Source organism: Miniopterus schreibersii, assembly GCF_964146895.1.
Source record: "Miniopterus schreibersii genome assembly, chromosome: 3".
NCBI lineage: Eukaryota > Metazoa > Chordata > Mammalia > Chiroptera > Miniopteridae > Miniopterus > Miniopterus schreibersii.
Window position 1 is genome coordinate 12,213,468 of NC_138103.1, and position 27,124 is coordinate 12,240,591.

General features: G+C 44.2%; 1 protein-coding gene and 1 pseudogene across 3 annotated transcripts in view; one reads left to right on the plus strand and one right to left on the minus strand.

The window, feature by feature from the left end:
• The first annotated feature begins 663 nt into the window (after positions 1–663).
• LOC308554494 (tubulin beta-5 chain pseudogene) lies at positions 664–1,954 on the plus strand (annotated as a pseudogene). Its single transcript has 2 exons — positions 664–819; positions 889–1,954. The product of its transcript is annotated as a tubulin beta-5 chain pseudogene (transcript).
• A 19,207-nt stretch (positions 1,955–21,161) lies between these two features.
• ADCY9 (adenylate cyclase 9) overlaps positions 21,162–27,124 on the minus strand; it is a 122,625-nt gene continuing 116,662 nt past the window's right edge. The window contains exons 11-12 of one of the 2 annotated variants that reach the window (XR_013998496.1): positions 24,465–26,959; positions 22,672–23,390 (exon numbers count right to left, since the gene is read on the minus strand). Coding sequence is in view for 1 of the 2 variants with exons in the window: in XM_081133126.1 (XP_080989252.1) it covers positions 25,768–26,959 (1,192 nt within the window). In the remaining variant the exon portion in view is untranslated. Of the gene's footprint in view, positions 26,960–27,124 lie in introns of both variants that reach the window. The other variant, XM_081133126.1, reaches the window with a different exon arrangement.

Sequence of the window (27,124 nt, forward strand, 5' to 3'; positions counted from 1 at the left end):
ATGACTTTATAAAATGCAAGGTTTGCTGACTTTTCAGCTGTAACAATGGAAGCCAGAAGTAGTAGAATTATATCTTTGATGTGTTGGAAAAAAATTAAGCAACATGGACAACAGTGAACTTGCCAACCTAGACTTGTACCCAGTGAAAAATCTTGCATTAAAGGATATTTTAGGATGTTCTTCAAGTAGAAGAAAAATTGTTCAAGAGAGGAGGTTGGGGATAGAAGAAGAAATGAAATGTTAAATGCAAGGATAAATCCAAATAATATCTTTTGGGGCTTATGATATATAGAAAAAGAAAATTCAAAACAATAAAAGCACCTAATATGGGAGAAATGTAAATATTCTAAATTCCTTGATTTTTCTAGGAGAAGATTAATTTCTATTTGATGGTGATAAGTCAACGTTGCATATTGTAATTTTAGAACACAGTCACTAAAAAAAAAACCAAAAAAAATCCCCCAAATAACTATCAAACTAACAGAGGAACAAAATAAAATATAAAATACTCAACCTTGAAGCTTCCTGTGTGTTTGGACCTAGCTGCTCCAGCCTCCAGGGCATGTCTCATTCTACAAGCCTGTGAGCAGCAGCAAAGAAAAAAATTACGTATTTCCTGCCCCGCACACACATTGAGGCAAGCAACACATTTTAATTTGAAGCATGAGGGAAACTGTGCACATCCAGGCTGGCCAGTATGGCAACCAGATTCGTTCCAAGTTCTGGGAGATGACCATGGCATTGACCCCACTGGCACCTACCACACAGACAGCGACCTGCAGCTGGATTGCATCTCCATGTATTACTATGAAGCCACAGGTTGAAAATATGTTCCTCGTGCTATCTTGGTGGATCTAGAACCTGGGACTATGGACTCTGTTTGCTCAGGTCCTTTTGGCCAGATCTTTAAACCAAATAACTTTGTTTTTGGTCAGTCTAGGGCAGGCAACAACTGGGCCAAGGGCCACTATATAAAGTGGGCCAAGCTGGTTGACTCAGTCCTGGATATGGTGCAGAAGGAGGCTAAGAGCTGTGACTGCCTACAGGCTTCCAGCTGATCCACTCGCTGGGCTGGGGCATAGGCTCTGGAATGGGCACCCTGCTCATCAGCAAGATCTGTGAAGAGTATCCTGGCCACATCACGAACATCTTGAGTGTGGTACCTTCACCCAAAATGTCTGACACTGGTTGAGCCCTACAACATCACCCTCTCTGTCCATCAGTTGGTAGAGAATACTGTTGAGACCTAATGCATTGATAATGATGCCCTTTAGGACATCTGCTTCCACACCCTGAAGCTGACCATGCCAACCTATGGCGACCTGAACCACCTCGACTCAGCCACCATGAGTGGTGTCATCACCTGCCTCCACTTCCCTAGTCAGCTCAGTACTGACCTCTGCAAACTAGCAGTCAAAATGGTGCCCTCCCAAGGCCTCCACTTCTTCATGCCTGGCTTTGCCCCTCTAACCAGTTGTGGGAGCCAGCAGTATTGGGCCCTCACTATACCCAGACTCACCCAGCAGGTATTTAATGCCAATAACATGATGGCTGCCTGTGACCCCTGCCATGGCCGGTGCCTCACTGTGGCTGCTGTCTTCTGTAGGCAGATGTCCAGGAAGGAGGTGGATGAGCAGATGCTCAATGTGCGAAACAAGAATAGCAGCCACTTTGTGGAATAGATCCCCAACAATTTCAAGACAGCTGTCTGAGACATCCCGCCCCATGACCTAAAGATGGCAGTCACCTTCACTGGCAACAGCACAGTCATCCAGGAGCTGTTCAAGCACATCTCAGAGCAGCGCACTGCATGTTCTGCCAGAAGGCCTTCCTCCACTGGTACATGGGTGAGGGCCCGGATGAGATGGAGTTCACTGAGGCTAAGAGCAATATGAATGACCTCGTCTCAAAGGGCCAACAGCGCCAGGATGCCACCGCAGAAGAGGAGGTCTAAGGCCACGCCCTGTCACTCAGGCTTCTCAGTTCCCTCAGCTTTCTTCCTCAACTTCCCCTTTTTTCTCCCTCAGAATTTGCATCTTCTGCCTTTTTTTCTTTTAGTGGTGTTCAAAACAGTGCCTGGCACTCAATAAATACTCAGTTTGTTGGGAAAAAAAAAAAGAAACTCAACCAAACTAAACCAAGGCAAAAAATAAAGAAACAAAGAGCAAGGGAGATGAATAGAAAGCCCATCACAGTAACACAGATCAATAATTACATTAAAGGTAAGAGGGTCAACCGCTCCAGCTACAAGACAAAGATTATCACACTGAATAGCAACAAAATCTGATACATGCTAAGAACAAGAGACACATCTAAAACATAGGGGTAAATAAAGACCAAAAGGAAAATTATGAAAAATTATATACCATTATAATACTATTAGGACAACTGGTGTAGCAATATTAATATCAAACAAACATACTTTAAAATAAAAAGCTTCACTAGAATAAAGAGGGTCATTCTCAATAATAAAAGATAATTCTAAATTTATATGAACATAATAACATGATATATAGAGCATATGTAGACAGAATTATATGAAGAAATAGACAAGTTCATATTCATAGTGGGATATTATGATGCACTTTCTTTCAGTAATTAGTGGAAGAAGTAGACAGACATCAATAATGCTGTATAAGAGTTGAAGCACTATAATGAACAAATTTATGGACATATGTAGACTAGTGCACCCTACAACTGCAGAGTACATTATTTTCAAGAAGATGCAATCCATTTTATTTAAAAAAATTTTTTTTATTTGTTGACTTTTAGAGAGAGAGAGGTAGGGGGGAGAGAGAGAGAGAAACATCAATTTATTGTTCCACCCATTCATGCATTCATTGGTTGTGCCCTGACTGGGGATCAAATTTGCAACCTTGGCATATAGGGATAATGCTCTAACCAACTAAGCTCCCTGCCCAGGGCTTGAAGATACAATCCATTTTTAATTTGACTATATGCCAGGCCAAAATACCAGTTCCAAAAAACTTCAAAGTATTGGGGCATATATATATATATATATTTAATATATCTTTATTGATTTCAGAGAGAGGAAAGGAGAGGGAGAGAGAGAGATAGAAACATCAATGATGAGAGAGTCATTGATTGAGCCCCCAACCCGGGCATGTGCCCTGACCGGGAATCGAACCCTGATTGCCTGGATCCTAGGTCGACACTCAACCACTGAGCCACACCCGGCCGGGCGGGAATAAAATTAGAAAAAGATATGCAAAGACCTCTACATAGAAAACAAAAAAAATTACTGCAAGAAATTTTAAAAAGACCTAAATAAATGGAGAGAGATATATCCATGGATAAGAAGGCTTAATAATGTAAGTACATCAATTAAAAAAAATACCAACTTGACCTACAGATCAACACAATCCTAACCAAAATCTCAAAGGTTTTTAAAAAATAGAACTTGTCCAGCTGGGTGTGGCTCAGCAGTTGAGCGTTGACCTAGGATCCAGGCGATCGGGGTTCGATTCCCGGTCAGGGCACATGCCCGGGTTGCGGGCTGCAGCCGATCAATGACTCTCTCATCATTGATGTTTCTATCTCTCTCTCTCCCTCTCCCTTCCTCTCTCTGAAATCAATAAAGATATATTTTTAAAAATAAAAAAAATAAAAAATAGAACTTGATAAACTGAATACAAAAAATAGAAATGATTTGAATGTCTACCAACAATAGAATGGATAAATAAATTGTGGCATATCCAGAGGCTGGAATGAAAATAAGTTAACAACATGCAACAGTACATGAGTGACTCTTGAGAAGAAGCCAGACACGTGCACACGCGCACACAGCATAGGATTTAGAAATGCACGTTTTGGTGAGAAATTATAAGTAAACACAAGGAAGTGATTAAAAAGTGGGGTGGGAGTGGAGCCTTGCGACAGGAAAGGGCCCACAGTGCGCTCTGCAGTGCTAGCAGTGTTCTGCTGCTTGGACTTGGGTAGTGGCTGTGCAGATACTTGCTTCATGATTAACCACTGGTAGTGCTTTTTTGTTTTGTGCACTCTTCTGTATGGGTGTCATATTTCACAATGGTTTTTGAAAGGTACAGAATATTTGCTTTCCCACACTTAGAATCAGGGTGTCTGAAGTCTTCATCAGAGAGACAAAGCGTAAGAGAATGTAAAAATAAGCGGCTGTTTAATGGACTGTAATGTGACAAAGGCCATAAGGGAAGGTAGTGGCCTGGGCTGAGTTTAGGAGAAAGCTTGCCGGAGGCTAAGAATTCGCTATTGTTTATTCAGCACTAATGGCAGGGGGACACTGTGACTGGAGGATCACCAGCCAGGAACAGGGATGACTCCTTGTTCCGCCTCGGCCTGGCCAAAACGAACAGAATTACCCAGCTGCCTGTGCCCTGCCTCTGGGCACGCTAAGAAGCCTTCGCGTGACTCATTTGGTTTCTTGAGTACTTAGATCAACACAGCGAGTGGATTCCTTGAATAAAAGGCATGGATATTCAGATTTCAGGAGAGGTATACTTCGGTTATATATTAATAAAATGACACTGATCTAATTTAGTCTCTACAAGCTTGTACAGTATGATGCAATTCCCTGGGAAATTATCACCTTTGGGTGATGTGATAAAACTGAGTTCCTGAACCTGTATAGCAGGAGCTCAGACCTTAGTCCCAGCCTTACCCATCAAATATACGTACTGAGAGGCTCAGATGGGACTCCTAGTCAGCTTATCTCATCTCATCAATGCTGGCTGGTTATTACAAAGGGCATATCTGGGAGCAGGGCCCTACCTGGGGAGAATTTTGGATTTGGAAATAATCTCTGTGGGGAGGACTTCCCTAAGCCTCACATTTTATTTAAGGAGGAAGCAGGGCTCTGTAATAAAGACATTATAAAAAAGACATCTGCAGACTAATATCCCTCATGAACACTAATACAAAAACCCTCAAGAGAATGATAGCAAAAAAATCTAGAAATATATTCAAAAAATCATGACCACGAGGGGTTTATCCCAGGAATATAAGGCAAGTTCAACATGTGAAAAGTGATTAATGTAATTAATCCATCACAACAGAATTAAAGAGAAAAATAATACAATCATCTCAATACTGCAGATGCAGAGAAAGCATTTGACAAAATTCAACATCCATTCACGAGGAAAACTCTCAACAAACTAGGAATAGAAGGGAACTTCCCCAGAATGATAAATCCACAATGGTCATCAGATTTAACGGTGAAACACTGAATCTTTTCTTCCCACAATTCGGATCAGGGTGAGGATATTCACTTTACTCTTAGTCAACACTGCACTGGAAGTCCTGGCCAGTACAATAGGCATGCAAAATAAATAATGTGAATTGCTAAGCTTATACAGAGAGGTCCTGTATACCTTTTACCATTTCCCCCAATGGTAACAGCTTATATAACATACAAAAACCATGAAACTGACATTGGTGTAATGTTACTAACATTGATTTCTGACAAACGTACCAAGGCAATTCAATGGAGCAATTCATTTGTCTTTTCAACAAATAGTGCTGGGTCACCTGGATATCAGGATGGAAAAAATAAAGTTTACATAAAAATTAATTCAAAATGGATTATAGACATAAACAGAAAAGCTAAAGCTATACAACTTGTAGGAGAAAATCTTCATGACCTTGAGGTTACTAAAGATTTCTTAGGACACAAAAAAGCACTCACCATAAAAGAAAAAAAATGATAAAATAGACTTAAAATTTAAATCTCCTGCTCTTCTGAAAACACCATTAAGAAAATGAAAATGAAAAAGCAAACCATAAACTAGGAGAAAATATTTCCAACACATATATCTGACAGAGGAATAGTTTCCAGAAAACATAAAAACCACTTCAACAGTGGGTAGTTTCTTATAATATTAAACACACCTATCCATGACCAGCAATTCCACTACCAGGTATTTACCCAAGAGAAATGAAAATATGCCTACAAAGAGATTTGTACACAAATGTTCACAACAGCATTATTCATAATAGCTAAAAAGTAGAAACAGCCCCAAAGCCCATCAGCTGAAGAATGGGTGAACAAACTGTGATGTATCCATACAACAGAATTCTACTCAGCAATAAAAAGGAAAGAACAGCTGGTACACAAAAAATATCATTGGATCTCACATACATTATGTTGAGCAAAAGAAGCCAGACCCAAAAGGGTATGCAATGAATGGTTCCAGTTATACAAAGTTCTAGAACAGGCAACAGAAATCAGATCAGCAGTTGCTTGAAGGAGGAGTAGGGGTTGGGGAATTAACTATAAAGGAGATGAGGGAACTTTCTGGAGAGATGATGTTCTATGTCCTGATTGTAATGGTGGTTCTGTGGGGGCACATATTTGTCAAAACTCATCATAGTGTAGACTTAAAAATCTATGCATTTTAATATATATCAGTTATACCTCAGCAAACTTAAAACAAATTTAAAAGAGCATGAGATCTGCAAATAAACTACCTGGGGTTGAATCTTTTGTCCTGGCTCCACTGTTTAAAAGCTGCGTGACCTAGGTAGGACAAGTTACAAATCCTTTTTAAACCCCAGTCTCCTCATCTGAAGAAAGGGGATGCAGCTCAGATTTGAGAGGGAGGCCACCTGTGTGTCCAGGTGCTGTGTGTGTCTTAAGAACTGCTCTGTGCTGACTACGGGCCAGGCGCTGCGGTGAGAGTTTGCACAAAAGGGCACCCAACCGGATGGGAAGAAAAGTGCACAGTGGGCTCCTGGGCTCCTTTTTGCCCTCAAACTCCAGGAGTGGGGGTGGGGTAGGGAATGTATTTGCTTGGTAGGGCTGCCAAAACAAATTACTGCAGACTGAGTTCCTTAAAACAACAGAAATTTATCTTCTCACAGTTCTGGAGGCTGGAAGTTCAAGGTGAAGGAGCCAGTAGGTTTGATTTTCCCCAAGGCCTCTTCCCTTGGCTCACTCTTGCCATGTCCTCACACGGTCTTTCTTCTGCTCCAACCTCCCTCTTCTGAGGACTGAAGTCAGGTTGGATTAGGGCCCACCCTAACGGCCTCACTTTAATCAGTTATTTAAAGACCGTATCTCTAAATGCAGCCACCCTCTGAGGTCCTGGGGGTTAGGACTTCAACATATGAATTTGGGACGGGAGGGGGGGCACACAATTTGGCCCATAACAGGCTGAATCCAGATTCGATCCATCTTGAATAGGAATGTCTAGGAACAGGGCCTGTCTCCTTGACTAGTAAGTAGAGAGGCAGCTCAGAACAATCGATAGAAAGATCAGATCAGTTGTCTGTTTTGCCATTTTATAGCTGCAGGACCTCGGATGTGGCACTTATCTCTGAACTTGACTACACTGAAAGGGGATATAGTCTTATCTCATAGGGTTATCTGGAAGGGCACGTGAATGGACACTATTAACGTGGGATTAACTAGATCAGGCCCTGTCTGTGCCAGGGAATAACTGCTGTTGAAATGATGGGTTAATTATCTCAAAATAGAAAGTTTAAAGCAATGATAGCAGACCTGTATTATCTGCTACCAAATATAGTAGACCTGTATATCTGCATATAAAGAAGCTCCAAGATACACAACTGAATTAGCCAAGCAAATTTCAATACAGTATCAGTGGGCCTTGGAACTACTGTGGATTCTAACTGAATTGTTCTAGAGAGAGGTCCTGGCACTGGTATTTGAAAACTAACTGAAAACAAAGGAAGGTTTTTCTTATCTGCAACCCAGGTCTAAGAACAACTGATAATAATAATAATAAGGGCTATTACATTGTCCTCACTATAGCAGACACTATTCTAAGCACTTGGTGTATATTAATTTACTGAATTCTCACAACCACCCCATTTTACAGATGAGAACAGTGAGTTACAGAGAGGTTAAGAAGCTTGTTCATAATTACACAGCTAATGGATGATAGAAGTGAGATGTGAACTCAGGGTGGTTCCAAAAACCTAGTAGAATTCCATGGGGTAGGGGAAGGAGAAGAGCAGCATTAGGAATTCTCAATTTGAGTCTGTAGAGAAGGGGACCAGAAATCCAATGATTAGCCAGGTTTGGAAACCTAGAACTTCTGTTCCTAACGACCTCGTTAAAAACCTCCCAAGGAATTCTTTAAATGTAGAGATTCCTGAATATCTTACCTGGAGATTCTGATTCCTGGGTCTGGGGCAGGGCCAGCAACCCTGGGCATGGGGCCTCTGTAGCCACGTAGAACCACAGTTTGGTTCAAAGCTCTGCTGTCGCACTGTACTATTTATAGAACCATCGGGTAAAAGTGGAAAATACTAATCCCCCACCCCCCCACACCCCCCACACCCGCCATCCCCCGTTCAATTGGCCTGGGGTGCGGCCCAGATATTTGTAAGAAGTTGCCCTGTGATTCTAATCACCCACCAAGGTTAAGGGGCTGCAGGAGCATCCGGACGGTTTCCACGGATGCATTAGGGGCTGCAGGTACGCTCGCACTTGGGCTCGGACTTTCAGAGCCGAAGTGTCCGTCCCCCCCGCCCCCCCCACTCACTCAGGGCTGTTCTCACCTGTTGTTACACAAGGGAAAAACGCTCGCGGGAAGATCCAGGCGGGACTAGGACCCTGTCCCTGCTCCCAGTCCAGTCCTTCCAGCCCCAGGGGAAACCCCAGAGGGAGCGCGCCTCGTTGCCCACGGGACTCCGCGCAGGGGGCTGGCGGCGAACCCCACGTGTTTCTCTGCTTTACTTTATCCCGGGACCGGGCCACCTGAGCTCCTGCCTGCAGACTGTGGGGCTGAGCCCCGCCGGGAGGGGCCGACTCCCCGCGCAGCCGACGCTAGGTGGCGCCCGAGAGCTGGACCCGCTGCGCTCCCCGGAACCCGGGGCTGGGGGCGCTGAGGGACCTGGGGGCCTGCCGCTGAGAGTAGCGGAGCCTCGCCCCTTGCGTGGCCTCTTTCACAGGGCGGTGGGGGTGTTAGTGCAATAACTTCTCAAGACCTAGCCCTTGCCGGGCTCCTAGAGTGTGTAACCTTTCTTCCTGCCTTCTCTCACTAGGTAGGCCTGTTCTCCAGGGGAGTTGCATTTCTTCGTGAGCAAATCTGGAAGATTCTTCAAAGTTTTCTTGCTCAATGTGTGTCTCAGAGGACAGTCGATTGGAAAGAAAATCACATATTTTAAGAACAGGAAATTTATCAGAATAAGGTCAAAGAACATATTTTCTACGCTCATGTGATGGGTGAGGAAAGTCACTATAAAATCCCATCGGTGTTCAGCGGTATTTCATGTAGAGTGCTTTAAATACTTTATAACAATTTTAGAACGAGGACCCCATCCCTGATGGGTTGCTACTGTTGGCCCTCCCTGCTGCACAGAATGGCACAGAAAGCCCAACAGCCAAGCGCATTTTGAAGTAAGGTGTCATCTTGTACTTCTGAGTACTTAAAGTATTTTCGTTTGAGAAACCTGAGTTAGCTTTTGCAAAATGGTCCTTACCATTGTTACCAATGATTTCTTTTTCTCCCTCCCCATTTTCTTTGAAAGATTTTGTCAACTAACATTTATTTGCCAGTCTCTGAGTCAGACCCTGGAAACATAATATAGTAACAAGAAGAAACTATCCCTATCCCCAGAAAACTCACCATCTATTGGGGAGAAAGGAAGGCATGTAAATAACATCAACACTGTGTGCTCAGGGATTTCATGAAAACCTGTGTGTTCAGGGGGCGATTCATTAAGTTTTTAAACTTTGTATTATGAAATTTCAAATATAAACAAAAGTAAAAGGAATAGTATAATGAATCCGCTCTGCTTGTCCCCCGACTTACACAGTTATTGACATTTTGCCAATCTCATTTCATCTATGCCTCACCATCTTGCTGGCTATTTTTTTTAGTGTGCTAAAGTGAAATTACATACCATGAAATTCACCAACTATAAATGTATAACTCAATGATTTTTAGTGAGTTTGTAGTTGTGCAATCACCACAATCCAACTTTTGAACATTTCCTATCCCCCCAATTTTGCCCGTGCCTAGTTGAAGTCGATCTTCATTCTCTACGCAGCCATTGATCTTTCTGTCTCTACTGATTTGCCTTTTATGGACATTTCTTATCACTGGAAATTAATAATATGTACTCTTCTGCATCTGGCCACTTTCACTGAGCATGTTTTCAAGGTTCATCCATATGGGAACATGTATCAGGACTTCATTCCTTTTTATTGCTGAGTAATATTCCACTGTATAAATATACCACATTTTATTTATCTGTTATTAGTTGATGATACATTAGGGTTATTTCCACTTTTTGGCTATTATGAATATCATGTCTATGAATATTCACTTTCACATCTCTTTGGTAGGTATATCGAAGTGAAATTACTTGAGATTTATGGTAAGCTTATGCTTAACATTTTAAGAAACTGCCAATTTTCCCCCCAAAGTAGCTGTTCCATTTTCAGTTTCCTCAGGAAAAGGATTCTAATTTCTCCACATCCTTGCCAGCACTTATTTCTTTTTGATTATAGCCATTCTAACTGGTATGAAGTGGCATCTAATTGTAGTTTTAATTTATATTTTCCTAATGAATGATAATGTTGAGCATCCTTTCCTGTGCTTATTGGCCATTTGTATATCTTTGTTGAAACGTCCATTCAAACCTTTTGTTCATTTTAAAAAATAAACTTTTAATTTTACTATAGTTTCAGATTTACAAAAAAAATGTGAAGAGAATACACTCTCCATATCCCTCTTACCCAGTTTCCCCTGTCATTTACATCTGACAAGAGTGTGGTACATTTGTCACTATGAACTGAAGTCCATACTTTGTTCCGATATCCTTAGTTTTTACCTGAGGCCCCCTTTCTGTTCCAGGATCCCAACCAGGATACATTTCTACTAGTTGTCATGTCTCCTTAGGTTCCTCTTGGCTGTGAGAGTTTCTCAGACTTCATTATTTTTTTTTACCTTGACTTTTGACAACCTTAGCAGTTTTGAGGAGGACTGGTCAGGTATTTTGTAGAATGTCCCTTTATTGGGATTTGTCGGATGTTTTTCTCATGATTGGAATGGGGTTATGGGTTTTTGAGAGGAAGACCTGAGGTAAAGCGCCTGTATTAGTCTGCTTGGGGCTGCCATAACGAATGCCACAGACCACCAGCTTAAACAACAAAAGTCTATTCTCTCACAATCTGGAGGCTGGAAGTCCAAGATCAAGGCGTCAGCAGGGCTGGCTTCTCCTAAGGCCTCTCTCCTTGGTTTGCAGATGGCCGGCCGTCTTTTCTCTGTGACCTCACATGGTTTTCCCTGTGCCTGCCTGTGTCCTACTCTCCTCTTCTATCAGGACACCAGTCATACTGGATTAGGGCCCAACCCAGTGACCTCATTTAACCCCAATTACCTCTTTAAACATTCTATCTTCAAATACAGTCACATTCTGAGGCAATGGGAGTTAGGACTCAACATATAAATTGGGGGGGGGGGGCATGATTCAGCCCATCAGAGTTCCATTCTCATCATATCAAGGGTCCATGCTATCAACATAATTTGTCACCATTGATGTTGACCTTGATCACCTGGCAGAGGTGTGTTTGTCAGGTTTCTCCACTGTAAAGTTATTCCTTTCTTTCCCTTTTCCACACTGTGCTCTTTGGAGAGAAATTACGATGTGCAGCCCACACTTAAGGAGTGGAGATTATGTTCCATAAAACTCTTAAAAAATATATAGGGCAAATCTTCATGATATTAGTTTTTGCAATAGAATCTTAGATATGACACTAAAACACAGCAACAAAAGGAAAAATAGATAAATTGGACTTCATAAAAATTAAAAACTTCTGTTATCATATCAAGAAAATGAAAACATAGCCTGCAGAATGGGAGGAAATATTTGTAAATTATATATCTGATAAGGCTCTGGTATCCAGAATATATAAAGAACACTGACAACTCAACAATAAAATGGCAAAACTTGAGCTTTTACAAATAAGTACTGTAATGAAGAACCCTGTGCAGAAGGCATTTTGCATGTTTGAGCAGATCTGTAGAATAAATTCTCAGAAGGGCACGCACTTTTCTAATTTTGACAGCTATTGCCAAATTGCCCTCCATTGAGGGTGTACGAGTTTAGATTCCTGCCAGGACTTATTTCCAAACCTCCTCTGAAGTATCCCAACACTGACCAGACTGCTCATTGCAGCATTATTCATAATAGCTCCGAACTAGAAACAGCCCACTGATATGCAACAGCAGAATGGATAAATAAAGCATGGTCTCATCTTCCAATGGAATACTACACAGTAATGAAAAAGAACAAAGTTCTGCTCCTCACAATGTGGAGTAACTTCACAGGCATGTCAGTGAGTGAAAGAAGCCGGACACAAAACAGGACTCACTGTGGGATTCCAGTGAGATGAATTAATTAGGAAGGTAAAGGAAGATGACATCTATGGTGACAGAGATGAAAACAATGGTTAGCCTTGCCAGGTGTGTGTATTGACTACTTGGGCACAAGACAGGTTCTCAAAATGTCCCGTTCCTTCATCTGGGTGATAGTTACGTAGGTGTATAAATACTTGAATACTCATCGAGCTATGTCTGCTTCATTGATATGTTATAGCTCAATTTCTTTTAAAAAGGGTTTTTGTTTTTGTTGTTTTTAAAGCAAACACTAATGTGCTAACAACATGGTCAGGGCAGCTGACAGTCTCCATAGCTACAAAGGGTCACATGGCCGACTCTGTGTCTCTTTTGTCCAGTCTTAAACCAGCTGTGGATCTCAGTTGTAAGGAAGGGGAGGACCCCAGCTCCCTGCAGGGCTGTCTAGGGTCCTCCTGCCCACTCACAGGTGCACCCAGTTGGGTGCTCTCTTACCACACTCCTCCCCAACACTGCCCCTGCCCAGGCCATTCTCTGCTCCAGCTGTTGAGCAGCTGCCTGATTATTTATAGCCTTGGGGCTCGGCATGAAAGGAGCCTCATTCAGTGGCTCTTTCCTCCTGCAATTGACCCTGCTCCTGAGCCCTTCTCCCCCACCCCCCAAGCTTTCATGTTTCTGGAACATTCCAGGTCCCACTGCTGGGCTATGTGTTTCTGTGATGAGGGGCCTGCCCTGCAGAGCTGATTCCTGGGGCTCATCTGTAGGACTCTCCTTGAAGTGACTTCAACTCTCTGAAGGGCTTCCCGATGAGATGAAAGAGCTAATTTCTCACCAGACTCAGGCCAGGCCCCAGGGTCTTGGGCACTCCTCTGCCTACCCCACCCTGTGGGAGCTTCTGGTTCTGAATCCAAGCCCCCCCCAGTATGGTTTGGCAAGGGGCTAAGCTCTCGTCCCTCATCCCCACCCCCTCTTCCAGTGGGGCAGCTGGTAGCACCCTTTGGGAACCTTGAATTTTTTCTCTACTCTCCCTTGGGCACCAAGTTAGCCTTGTTCCTCATTTCGGAAAAACCAGGACACTCCCACTGCTGCCCCAAATCGAAAGGGTGGTTTGCCAGCCACCTGGCCAGCCATGGAGGGAACAAACCAAATGCCACGCTTTCCATGGTTCGGCTAAAAGCTCTGTGGGGAAGACCACACCCTGGGGACAAGGTACAGAACTTCAGCTCTTCTGTGTTACCAGAGAAAGGGTGCTTATTGCAGGAGACATGTTCTGAGAACACGATCGAGAAATGGATTTTAAAATAAAAAACCTAATGAACAAAATAAACTGATGAACAAAATAAATTCAGTGACATGAAAGCATGGAACAGACTGAGGAACCTCAGAGGGAAGGGGGTTGGGAGAGATTAACCTAGGAACTTCTAAGCATGTATGCATAACCCATGGACATAGACAATAGTGTGGTGGAGGCCTGGGGGGGGTGTGCAGGGAGGAGGGGATCAAAGGGTGAAAAAGGGGACATTTATAATACTTTCAACAATAAATTAAAACATAAAAAAATAAAATCCATTTTCAAAGTAGTAAAGGCTTTGCCTGCCTGCCTGCTCCTCCCTCCCTCCCTTGGTAAAGGGAAGGATCCCTCTTACTGGGGAAGAGGGTCAGGAAAACCAGGTTTAAATAGATTTCAGGGCATTGGGGTAACGCATGAGGTCCATGCTCTCTGTGCAACAGACAAGCTGAGCGAGTTGACCGCCCCAGGGACGGTGGGGCTGAGGTGGGACAATGAGGCTAGACAGCGTCAGGAACACAGAATGTCACTGTACCAGGACCTATCACCTTCTCCGTGGATTGAGGGTTTTCCTTCCGCGGCCCTTGTGCAGCTGACCCGTCAGAATCCCCCCCCCGGGGCTCTGCAGTGCTGCGGCCAAGGAGTTATTGGCAGGAAAACAAGAGCAAAATTAGTTTGCGTCCTTTGAGTCTGTGGCTGCCTGCCAACGTTTCCTTCAAATATGCGCATTCTCATTTCCATTCTGGAAGTTTTTGTCAGGTTTATTGCAAATGAAAGGGTGAGCAGACAGAGACACCTGACATTTGCTGGGCTGGAAGCGCTGCTTCTGAGCCTATTCTCAGGCGCACACCAATGCTTGTGCGCTTTGCTGGGGGACTTTCCTTCACGGGGGTTTAGAACCCAAGCGAGAGGCCGCCGTAGTTCACCATCACTCTTGGGTCTAGATCAGCGGTTTTTCAACCGGTGCTCCACAGCGGGTGGCTTTTCCCTTAGACTGTCCAACAATGACAGCAGCCAACACAACAATAGCTGTTTCGTCTGAGTGAATCAAAATTATACCTATTTTTTGGCAGATTGGCAAACACTGTATCTTCTGGTGTGCTGCAGAATTTTAGTAATTAGTTTATGTGCCGCGAGAGGAGAGAGGTTGAGAATCGCGGGCCCCATGCATGCGCGTTCCCACGTGTGCAGTAAATAGGCATATGGCCAATGCATGGCGAGGACCATTGTCAGCCACCCCTGGAAACATATGCAAGGCAGATGGGCACTAAATCCACAAGATAATGGGGAACTGTAATGAGTTTCATTGGCATCAAATTTTTATGTTCCTGTAAACTTATGAAAGCCATGAAATTAAACGACTGCCTCACAACAGTACCAGAGAGACTAATTTAATTGGGGGGGGGGGGGAAGCCCTCCAGAGAAACCAATTGGTAAATCAAAACTGAAACTAATACCCTTTTAAAAATGTACAGTGATATCCCCAAGTTTTAACGTTTGCTCACAGAGCCCTTTGGCTGTAAGAGTTTGTCATACAAGATACTCTCGTTTTTCAAAAGAACGTGATAGCTGGTGTGTCAACAGGAGTCTCTCCAGATGGTACAGAACAAGAACCGCCTTTCCAACCATGGGGCAGGTCCGAGGGCCACCTGGGGTGACCATTCAATCTCAGGAGAGCCATCAGCCTGCAAAAGGGTCCCTTTCAGGGCATGATCCTATTTGAAGAGACGCTTTCAGATTTTCACATAAGCTCGATAACTGGGAAAAGGAGAACTATATTTCCTTTCTGGACAAAACCAAATGCGGCCATCGGGGCACTCATTCATACGCACACCTCACGACCTTTCTCACCTTTCTCCTCGCCATCCCTGCACATCGCTCAAAGGCTAGGAGAGCAAACAAGTCTTCTTTCTTGATAGTTGGGCTGAATTTAAAAAAGGAAAACAGCCCAGTCTCCTCCAACGAGGAGCGGAGCTGCTCTTCATATTGTGTTTGCCAACCAGCTCTGCACACCTGTTTACCTCACACCAGCTAAGAAAGTCAAAGTCCGAGAACCAAACCTGGAACAGTCCTTACAGGAAACGTCACCCAATCACGCGCGGGGTGCGCTCACTCCCAGTGCCTAGGCTTGTCGGCTCGGTGTCAGCATATTCTCACAACCCGGGAGCTGGCAGTCCCACTTCTATCCTAAAAGACTGGGAAACTGAACCAGTGAATAAATACTTATTTTGGATCTGTACTATTGGATTGCCCCAAAAAAAATCTTTGGAAAAAATGAACCCCTTTTCTTCTATTTTTGCTTAGAGCAGTCCAAAGAAAACAAGTTTTGGTTCACTCCTGTCTGTAAGCTCAGCTCAGTGTTGAACCAACTCCAGTAAAATCACAGTGAAAGCTGGCACAGACCTGGGATACAGCAGTGCATCCATCCATGTTCCTTAATGTAGAGGCTTCATTTTCTCTTTCAGCTCCAGGACAGAGACCCCCAAGGACAGGGCGCTTCTTTGCTCTCTGTATTTTCCTGTCTGCATACGTTCCTGTGTGATGAAAGGGGTCCATTGAACCTTCCAATCCCAAGAGAGGCATTCAAGGCCCTGAAAACTTGCAGCTACACCATGTTCTGGACACTTCTATGCAAGCTAGGGGGAAGTGAGGGTGGCCCAGGGGAAGATGGGCTTCATCTAGGGCTGCAGCGCCTTCTCTGCAGTGCCTGCATCTGGATTAAGATGCAGCCACCAGCCTGTGACCCCCTTGGACTGCACAATGCACGCACACGGACCGGTTCTATGAATCGGTGTTGCATTAAAAAGAAATTTCTGGTTTCTTGCAGATAAATTAATTTTCTGGTTAATTTATATTGAGCACAATTTTTACTTGAAATTGTGCCAAGCCCAGAATAAACAAACAACAGCATTTGAGTTAATTATACTGTATTTTTGAAATATTTTCCCAGCTTTTCTCAGTCTGTAGCATAAAGTTTTCTCTGATACAGTAAAACATTTTAATATACAATAGATTACAAGTCTGTATTAATGAATGAAAGTTAATGTGCTTTTATCTGCATATAAAGATATGTATTTCGCAGATACAATTCTTCCTGGGTTTGGTTGTTGACAGAACATGAGCAGTTTCTTATTTTTTATTTACAATTAGGCTCCTTCCCTTTAACTGAGAGAAAACTTAGAGCTCCGCTCTCAGCAGTGTTTTTATCTTCTGGAAAATAGAAGATGGAAAAGTGTAGATGAGTAGAAGGTTTGGAGGGGAGGAAAGAAACAATCACAAGCAGCGTATAGGAAATACGATGATTAAAAAAGAAAGCCATCCATACTTTGGAATGGAAAGACTATTAAAATGTTCTGTGACTTCTTCCTGTATTTCGATGCCCATGCAAAGGAAGCCTCTGTCAGCCCGTGTGAAAGAATGTCAGTTTTAGGATGTAATATATGACCTTCCACAAGTCAAAAGGCTGCTTGAACAAACCATGTTGCCCCTTCGCGGCGATTCAACACCATCAGCAAGGACGCTTGCTCTGGTAACCGTGGGGTGAAGCTGGCCGGCGATGTGGCCGTGTCATGTTCCACTGCCGCTGCTGCTCGGGACCTCACAGAATCGGTTTTGGTACGACCATGACTGCGTGGACTGAGACAGTGGAGGTTGCTTGTAATAACTGGATCATCTCAGGGACAGTTAAATCCTATTACAAATCGTGCAACCGACAGGATTTCCGAGAGGATGTTAAGGCTTTGGGTTTTTCACTCGGTGCTCATCTGTGTGCTGTTATTGGAGCTTCAGTTGAATGTCAGCGTGAAGAGGGTGCACCTCGAGGCCCTGCTGGCACACCCCATCTGATGGCACCTGAGGGGCTAGGGGCTGCAGCGCCAGCCCTGCTGCGCTGAGTGTTGAACTGCACTTCCTTGACACCACTTTTCTGGGCATTCCCAGCTGGTCCTCTGCTCTCTCTCTGCCCTCCCCCAAGTCCAAAGATAGCTTGGGGACCCCAGGACCATTGGTGAGACTGGCTGGGGTCTCTAAGGGTTTCATGCTGGCCTGAGAGTCTGGATCACTGCTGCTGGGCCAGCCCAGGAGCCAAGGGATGAAGATCCTTTCTAAGCCTGAATCGGGCCCAGAATGCCCAGCTCGCCACTCTGGCAGTGCTTGGGGCTGAAACCACAGGGGTGCACCGACGATTTTCCTAAGGGTGGTGGGTGCCCGGACCTGGTGGCGGTTTATGGTAAGGGGCTTGGAGCATTTCAAGTTGGGCCAGGGCATGAGGTGCAGACCAAGAAGAGTGTTACAAGCAGAACATGAGGTCACCCATTCACCAAGAAGCCAGAGCAGCAGCAGGAGGGTGGCGCCGTGTTGGGGTCAGAGGCTGCTTCCTCGCCCCCAGAGGAACTGGGGGAAGAGCCAGTCTCCTCCACACTGAGACAGTCTCAGCGCACCCTGGACACTCACGCGGCACTGGCAGAGCTCCTGCTCCAAGTCATCCATGGGGCTGTTGTTATGGGCATAGATGCCAGAGGTCTTGTGTTTGTGGTGGTGACAGAAGCCACCTGTTTGGAACACAAACTCTTGGAGTTCTGGAAACGATTGAATGGCTAGTTCACTGGCTCACACTAGGTTTTCTCTCAAAGCACGCAGGTCTGAGCCTATTGTAATTCTACCAACAAAATGGACAATTGAAGGAGATGAGGAAATTTGCAAGTAAGATTCTGGAAGGATCGAAGTGGTCCACTGTCCTGGCTACGTAAGAAAAATGAATTGAAGAACCACTATCCATGTGACTCATCCGATACACTCATTCAATAAATTTTGTCCCATTTGAAATATTTTTGGAAAAAGGATGCTTTTACCCTAAATTATGTGGATAACTGCTTCACATCTCTTTTTAAAAATAGTTTCACCTTATTTTCTTAGGCTTTTTTGTATTAAGTTCCTGAAAGTTCATATAAATAACATTCTTCAATATTAAAAAGCATACAAACAAATCTGAACGTTCTCCCAGTGTCATAGTAGATCAGGATCTTGAGAAATCTATGGAAGTAATTGACTGAAATTCTTGGAAAGTACAACTTGTCATGCAATTAATATAAGGGAGACCAAGGACAATATTCAGCCATATTCTTCGGTGCTAAACGAATATTCTAAATGTAGCTGATACCATCAGAAGACTGTATTCTTGAGAAAGGTATATTATTCTGGCAAACCGAAATCACCAAAGTTCCACCACCACATCCCATTATAAACTTGCTTCTAAAAAGTAAACTCTTGGCTTTCTCAGTCCTCTGTAAATAGTCAACAGTCCATTTTTTACTCAAGGTCCCCAAATTGATGTGGAAATTACAAATCATGTTCTATGCTATTTCAAGTTAAATGGCCATGCCATTTTTTTCTGTCCCTCTCTCTACTATGTCCCTGAAATACTGGAGATGTACATATATATGTGATAAGGGTGCTTTTAAAATGACCTAATATTATATATAATAAAGTTTATTGTGTAACAAATAATTAGAACAAAACAATTTTGTGTTAAAGGTACATGATCTATTGCTGTTAAACTGGAAGGCAGTACAGGACACCAACATAATCTGTGTTTCACACTAACCTTTCTGAAGGCACCAGCGTGTTGCAAACTCTGCCTCTCTTTCCTGATGGTCTTTGTTAGCACACGGGCACAAGTCCATATGGATACTTGAATAATTTTAAAACTTCTCCATTCTAAGCATACACTAGGTAATAACTTAAATATCTAACACATAATTCAAGTAGCCAGTCTTACAAAAAGAAGGGGAGAGGGAGAGAAGGGAAGAGGTATTGTACCTTGTTGGTCACTTGCTGACTACTGTCTACTCTCACCATTTGAATGTGCAGCGTCCCATTCCACCACCTGGATTCTTTGTTCTTTCCTGGCAAAGGAAGGGGGAGGCCAAGAAGTTAGATCATCTGGATTTGCAGCATGCTCTGTTTTCTGGCTGTGTAGCTGGAAATCATGGACGAGCTAAACCTGGACAGGCCACTCAGTGGCTCTGAACCTGAGCTTTGAAGACTGTTGTACAGAAAAAAACACCTCTGCCTACCTACTTGGATGAGGCATCATGAGCACAAAAGGGGTTCTTAAGAGTTACTTTCTCAGAATAAATAAAGTATCTGCTAATCACATTGCTATAGTTTTACCCATATTCCTGAAGTCAGGGAATGAGGATGGCGTGGTACTGAAACCTACTTGGGAGGTCAAAGATAATGGCGGAATGGGGGTGAGGACATGTGTCCTTGGAGAATGGCCACCCATGACAACAGACAGAGCTGGGAAGGGCCGGTCCCAGGTCAGATGTCCAGAGGCCAGTTCTGGAGACCTGGGAGACAGAAGCCGGGGAGAACGCGAGGTGCTGGTCCTAGAAGCAAGGGGTGGTGAGCCACTGGGGTCTGCGTCGGCCACAGGATGTCTACGCCCAAGGGAGTCCAAGCAGAATATACAAGTCTACATCGCCCCCCTTTCCCATTCTGCTTCCTTTTCCCGGGGTCACACGGACAAGTCTCCAAATAACTCCTCTTTTCTGATACCACTCCTCACTCTCCCAACTGAGAAGGCAAGGCTTTTCTTTTCTGAGATGATCAAGGTCAGAAGAAGGTGGGGAAAGAGCTACCCAGTCCAGGAGAGTGCTGGGAGCTGGGCTGCCTCGCTCACGACAGGGCATAGGGCGGGGATGGGATTGGCAGAGACTTACAACCACCACGCTGCTCAGAGCAGGAACACCCTCTGCAGGGTGGTTATTCCTGAAAAGCTGCCACCAGCCAAATCAGTCCAAGCCAGTGCTTTGTTCCATCCAGCTCGGAGAGACCTCGTGCTGGGACACGAATTGCCATCAGGAGAGGACCGTTTTAAAAATAAAACGTATGATCTTATGAGTTGCATGTGGAATGGCCCCTCTCTCATTGAGGGTCCAACACAATATTGGTATAGTTGTTTTCTCTCAAAGTGCCTCATCTCTTGCTCCTTCTTGAGAGGCTAGGCAATCCATAAGACCATAAACACAAAAATAATCTCTAATGGGTTACGGAAGATACTAAGGAGCCACCATTTTAAACAGTCAATATGGAAAGGGATGTCACTATGTGACCCCAGGTGTCTTCACCTTCCCTTCAGTTTACTGGTGGAATTCATAATGGTGGAGCCATCATGAAAAGCAGTTTCTAATCACAGCTTGTTCCTCAAGTATTCTCAAGTACTGAAGCAAATTTAACCACCTAAATAAAGAGCGCTTTGGCAATTATTTGGAACATAGTAGGTTGTGAGTAAATACTGGCGGAATGTTACATATCTGTTGGAAAGAATTTGACTAACTTTATGTATTTAAAAGCTCTTTGATGACTCCTCAAATATATTTGGGTAACTCAAGACATAAAGTGCTAAAATGTAATTTTGATTGAAACACATATATAAACAAGCAGCATTAACACTTTTAATCAAGTTCCCAATGAAGAGTCCAGAAATACGTAGAAACCGGATCTGCCCACAGTTAATTAAAAATCATCATTCCTTTAGTAATTGCAAATCAAGGGAATTTTATTTGGATCCAGGAACTCCTGAAATTGTATATAACATTAAGAGGGTTTATTTTTATGTGCATTTTTTTCTGGAGAAAGGAGCTACAACTTTCATCAAATTATCAAAGGCTTTGTGAGCCAGAAAAAGGTTAATAGACACTGTTGATGACAGATTTCAGGAGGCACTCAGATTGCTCGATACACGATTGCTTAATTCACTTCCCCTTCCGACTTTCAGGCTCAGCAGGAATATGAGAATTCCCCAAGTTTGAATTACTCTAATATACAGTAACAACACTTTGGAGTCATGTTATTGAAGAAAACAATTTTTTACAAAGGAACTGTATAAAAATAGACACTTGGGGAGATTTTAAATTTACACGTATATGGTGTGCAAGTGTGTACTTTTTCTTAATCACTTCCTCTCATTCATCTCATCCCCCAGCTAGCCTCCTTACCCTGGAACTTGGGGCCTATTCCAGGGGGGCACAACGACAGATACCACAGCAGAACAAAGCAACCACCTGTGAAAGATCTTAGACGAAAGAGAAACCACAAATGATAAGTTCTGAGACTTACTGCAAACATTAGAGGCTGACTTTCTGGGCTGTCTGAGAAACCCTCTAAGCTCCTGGGTGCTCTTTCTAGTAGAGAGACCCACATTCTCACAAGACCTTCCATGCAGCAAAGACCGTTACTCCCTCCCCTCTGGAAAGGTTCTGAGGAAAGCCTGCAGCAAATTTCAGGAGGAAGGAACGCCCCCATTGAGTAGTGTCCTCACTGGCACCAAGTTCCAGCAGAGAATCACCTAGAGCCTTGAGCCCTGCAAGCGGATGAGCAAGGACAGACAGGCCGCATCTTGATTTCCCTTCACTGAGTCTACAAGGGAATCGATTATGTGCGCTGATTGCTCAGAAATACTGGACCCACCAGGAAAAATCCTTTATAGGAAAAGGCTCTAAACTCCAGCAGATTCAGTTTGGCTCCAGATTTGGAGGTGTCGCGAACCCCTATGATATGTATAAATGGCATGTGTGTTTTTCTGGGAAGAAGCTCTGTGACTTCAAAGATTCTAAAATTGGTTTGTGACCTTCCCATGATACGGGCATCCCAGGAACTCTGCAAGGGAGAGGCTATGGGGCACATCTTTTCAGAAATCCTACTTTATTTTCTCAGTCAATTCCTTAAGATAATGCAGGAAAACTATCTAGAAAGCCTAATAGGGATGTCATCACAAGCAAAACTAGTCCTGCAACCTGTTTTTGTTCGTTTGTTTTCTAAGTTCTATGTAAAAATAAATACGTCTCAACCAAAGTTATCTGTAGCAAATATGTCCATTAAAATCCCACAGGACACATAGGGGTGTTTTTTCAGTTGCTTTGTTTTCAAAGTCATGATGCAAAAAAACCCCAAATCTTCCTATTTTAGCCACAAATTGCAGGAAACAAAGGGTGCCCCAATCTCTGAAGTGGTACTGATCTTTTCAATGAGGAAATACCAGGCATCAAATATTTAGATTTTAGAATATTTTAATGTCCATTTCTTCAGTGGATGCATTTTGAAATTACTAAAATTAACAATTTACCAAGAGTAGAGCAAAGGAAAGATGGAAAATGCAAACAGTTGATTCTTGCTAATTTCAGATTCTAGGCATGATGTGATTTTCCGAAACAACCAAAAAATGCTTACCTCAAAAATCTAGAAATGCAAACGCAGATGTATCTTTGGAAACTACAAATTATTACAGCCCACGCAACGGGAAGCACGTGGCCCTTTGGCTCTCAATGTCATGTGCAAATGTGCAGGTGTCTCCTCAAGCAAAGTCAGTGTTAATGGAGTCGTGTGCAGGTGTTGCATAATCTGTGCGACTCTTCAAGCTACTTAAGGGTTTAATAATGACGCTCTACATTTGTTTGCATTGGACAAAATTATGTGCTTGTTTATACATATATATAATTTGATCTGACCTGGGGCCAAGAAGAAAATAGCAATTGCGACTCAAAGCAACTATTTACACACATTCAATTCTGAAGTATTGCTTCCTGCCCTAAGTTCAGAAGAGGTATTGCCACTCTGAAGAATGCATCCGTCGTATCGGTAGTGCTTGAACCTGCTGCTTAGAAACCCATCTGTCTTCAGCAACTATCTGTTCAATGCCAACTGGGAGAGATGCACAGCATTTCCGCTGCAGAGATTCTGTGGTTCCACGATGAGGTATGCTTCAGAGTGGGGAACTGGGAAGGACCAGAAAGCACAGCTGAACTGGTTATTTAGGAAGGCTCAGGGCGTTTTTTAAAGACAATTTTGAACTCTGGGTGAGCCATCCATCAAAGGCTCCAGTTTGCACAATGCTGAACCAGACCACCAGATGGTCTGACTCTCTCCCGGCAGTTCACAGCCTCTCAGATTCCCAGGGTCAGGAATCATAAACACCTTTGTAGGAGGGGAAGGAAAAAAAGAGTTTGACAGGGAGGAAGTATGTGCAGAGATGAACTTTGCAGGGCACGTTTTGAGCAGAACAGCAGATATACTGGTGACTCACAGGCAACCACCCAGCCCCTTAGGTGCCACCAAAGCTACAGAGCCTGGAGCGAGAAGGCAGAGGAGCAGAGCCACACTCAAACACAGGCCTTAATACTGATGGAAGAAACCCCGAACACGCCCACAATTCTTACAGACAAGGAGAGCATCAGGTAGTGTTTTTTTTTTTTTTAAGTAAAATAAAAATTCTGCAATATTTTATAAGAATACATTCTTTAGAAGCAAGAGGTATTGTCAGAACCATTCTTTCTCCGGCATTGGAAGAACAAAGTGATAGTAAAATAGTAAAACCTGAAGGAAAATCTTAGTCACTGAGAATGCTCTCAATTCCCCAGGACATCAGGGTCCTGGCTACGGCTGTATAGCCGGTGGTCATCCCATGCATGTCCCCTGGGAAGATGGCTGATCAGAATCAATATTTCATGATGCCAGAGATGGCAGATTCTGTACGAATTTGGGGAGGAATAATAACGGGACTTAACACAGATGTGAAAGTTATACACAGATTTACCGGTGAAAAGCAAATGCACAGGGCATGTCGGTGAAGACCTTAAACAGAGAAGGAGCTAGTCCTCAAATTATCCTGGGAGCTGTATGCTAGTGTCACCTTAAAAATAACTATGACTGTGACAAGGCAACTCTAGCCAGAGTTCAGTTCTACACAAAGTTCATACTCCATGTGGCAAAACGTAATTATAAGGAGGATTGGCAACAAAGGGCACAGAAGTGAGTTTCCTAGGTTTTCTACACTGTCCCCGGTTTAATACCTCATTTGCATCCAGATGATTCTGTCCCAGCATCCACTGCAAGAACTCCATCTAGAGAGGCTGGCCTTCACTCGCCAGGCCCAGTCCTGCCACAGAGAGGCCCTGCGCAGGCTGAGAACAGGAAGGATGAACTTCTGGCACGTGCGAAGGCCAAGACAGCGCTGGCACTGCCTGCCGCCCTTGTGCTCTATCCAGACCTCCTGCTTCATACCCAGTGGGTTCTGATTCGCCCAGCATCACGCAGGGCAGAAGTAGCGCCTTCGTTTTAAAAAACAGTGATGTAGAGCTTCTCTGACCCAGAGCGCTGGTCATGCCCACTGCAGTCCTGCTTGGCCCCCTCAGGGGGGAGGTGGCCCAAATAGGCTAGAGCACTAACAGACAACTTCTCATCCTCTGCTGTGTGCCTTCAGCAGATCCCAGAGTCTATTTCCCTTCAGCAGAATGACCTGGTGTCCCCTCCCTGAAAACACGTTTCCTGATAAATAAATAAATAAATAAATGCAACCCTCCGACATTTATTTTCACTTCCCTCTCAGACAAGTCAGCCTCAAAGACAAGTTCCTTCACTCCTGGCTGGAAGACTCCTCGGCACGAGGGCAGAATAAAAACAGCTTTTAAATACCTGAGGCTTAGGTTCCCAAGCTTTGTTACCAGTTAGCTTTTGGAATCCACAGCCCACAAGGACCTGGGTGCTTTGGAAGGAAGGCGTGGGGAGGGAGGGGCGCCAGGCCAGCCCGCTGACTGCTGTTCTCAGCCCACGCCACCCCCCCCTTGAGTTCCCTCAGTGAGTTACTGGCACTTGATCTCAGATTCATAAATGCAAGTGTGTGTGCGTATGTGTTATACAGAAAGGTCAGGTCACTGGAAAACACTACTATGTATATAAAAAAAAACCCTCAAAAACTTTGAATTAGCAAAAAAAAAAAAAGTGTCTCATGAGAAAAAGCAACAAAAATGTATCAACCACAGCTTTTGTCTTAAAAGTCAACAACACCCAATGCCATGACCTCACCCTGTGGCCTCTGTCCTTAGACTCCGGAGCCACAGCCAGCCCCCAAAGGCACTTGTTCTCCATGCTGCTGACCGGTTACACTCAAGGGAGAGGGCTCCAACAGGAGAAAGGGAAAGAAATGCATGAAAACGAACCCTGAATGACTGTGATCTACACAGAGGTTAGGGCTGCAATGACCACATGACACCACATCTGGGGATGGAAACTGTGGCACTGGGAACGCACAACAGCCAAATACAAATATTATTGTTTCGATGAACAGAGCACCGCGGGCAGCATTCAGGTGCTGCGTCACACACTCTTTGAGACATTGAGCTTGGTGAGTTCATTGGCTTCTTCCATCCCCATATCTTCACAGTCAGTTTTCTCTATGGCTTTGCCAAATCGACACCTTTCTTCGGCTTTGATAGGCTCTTTCCAGGGTCTCTTCGAAGACAGGTGAGGGTCCTTGGCCTGCGTGTTGTTCTCAGAACCCAGACATGTCTTGTCCAAGTTCTGTACAGAAGGCACCAGGTTGGCAATCTCGTCTGTGGGAGACCGTCCGATACTGCCGTCCACCTGGACTCGGATGTCTGGGGAAATGGACAGCTGGTGCTGTGGCACGATCCCGTTGTCTGTGCACTTTGGGTAAAGGTAGGTCTTCATCTGACCCTTACCCTTGACATTCACTGTGCCCCTGTAGTCAAAGTCGTAGCCCATCTTGCTGAGGACCCGGTAGCTTTCTTCACTCACTTGGATGCGGCACTCCACTCCTGTGGTGTCCATCCTGCTGGCAATGTTGACAGTGTCTCCCCAGATGTCATACAGTAGCTTGGTAGTGCCAATGACCCCTGCTGTCAAGGGTCCGTGGTTGAAGCCAACTCTGAGTTTGAAGTTGAACCACAGCATGTTATTGTTGAAGTCATCCACCACACGCATCATCTCCTTGGCAAACTCAAACAGAATCTGTAGGTGTTCCTGTGGATGGCTGCCATCCTGGCACTGTGTGGCATTCAGCCCCGATGCGGCCATGTATGTGGCTCCAATGGTTTTAATCTTCTCAATGCTGCTGTAGTCTGGCTTGCTCAGGAGTTCATCGAAGTCCCCTATCAGCTCGTTGAGGACCCGGTAGCACTCCTTGCCTCCCTCGTAGTTCTCCTCATAGAACTCACTGAAGTTGACAATGCTGGCAAAGATGACTCCCCCGTTGTCGTGATTCTTGGAGTAGGTCTGGGAAACCTTCAGCTGCTCAGCCACATGGTAGGGGATGATGTTCCTCAGCAGCCAGTCGGCTTGGTCCCTCATGCTCTGGATCTTGGTGCGGTGAAGGTCTGCCTCCACATCCCCATGGTAGTGCAGGCGGTAGCTGACTTCAAATTCTCGATTCAGGAACCAGACCAACAAGAGCAAGAGAAAGAAGACGAGAATCATCTCCTGGCCAATCAGGCTGGCTGGTCTCCTGCTGTCATGCAGCAATGAACTATTGCATGGATTCCTCTCGGAACTAGAGAGGAAAGAGGAGAGAAAGAGGTCTCTTCTTAGATGCATCTTTTAAAGAAAAGGTTACTCTCAGTATTTCCAGGTTCTGAAACAGTCCAGCTAACCAGCATCCTGCATAAAATTTTGTCAAGCTCAAACCTTCAACAACCTGCAGCTGCAAAGCAACCTG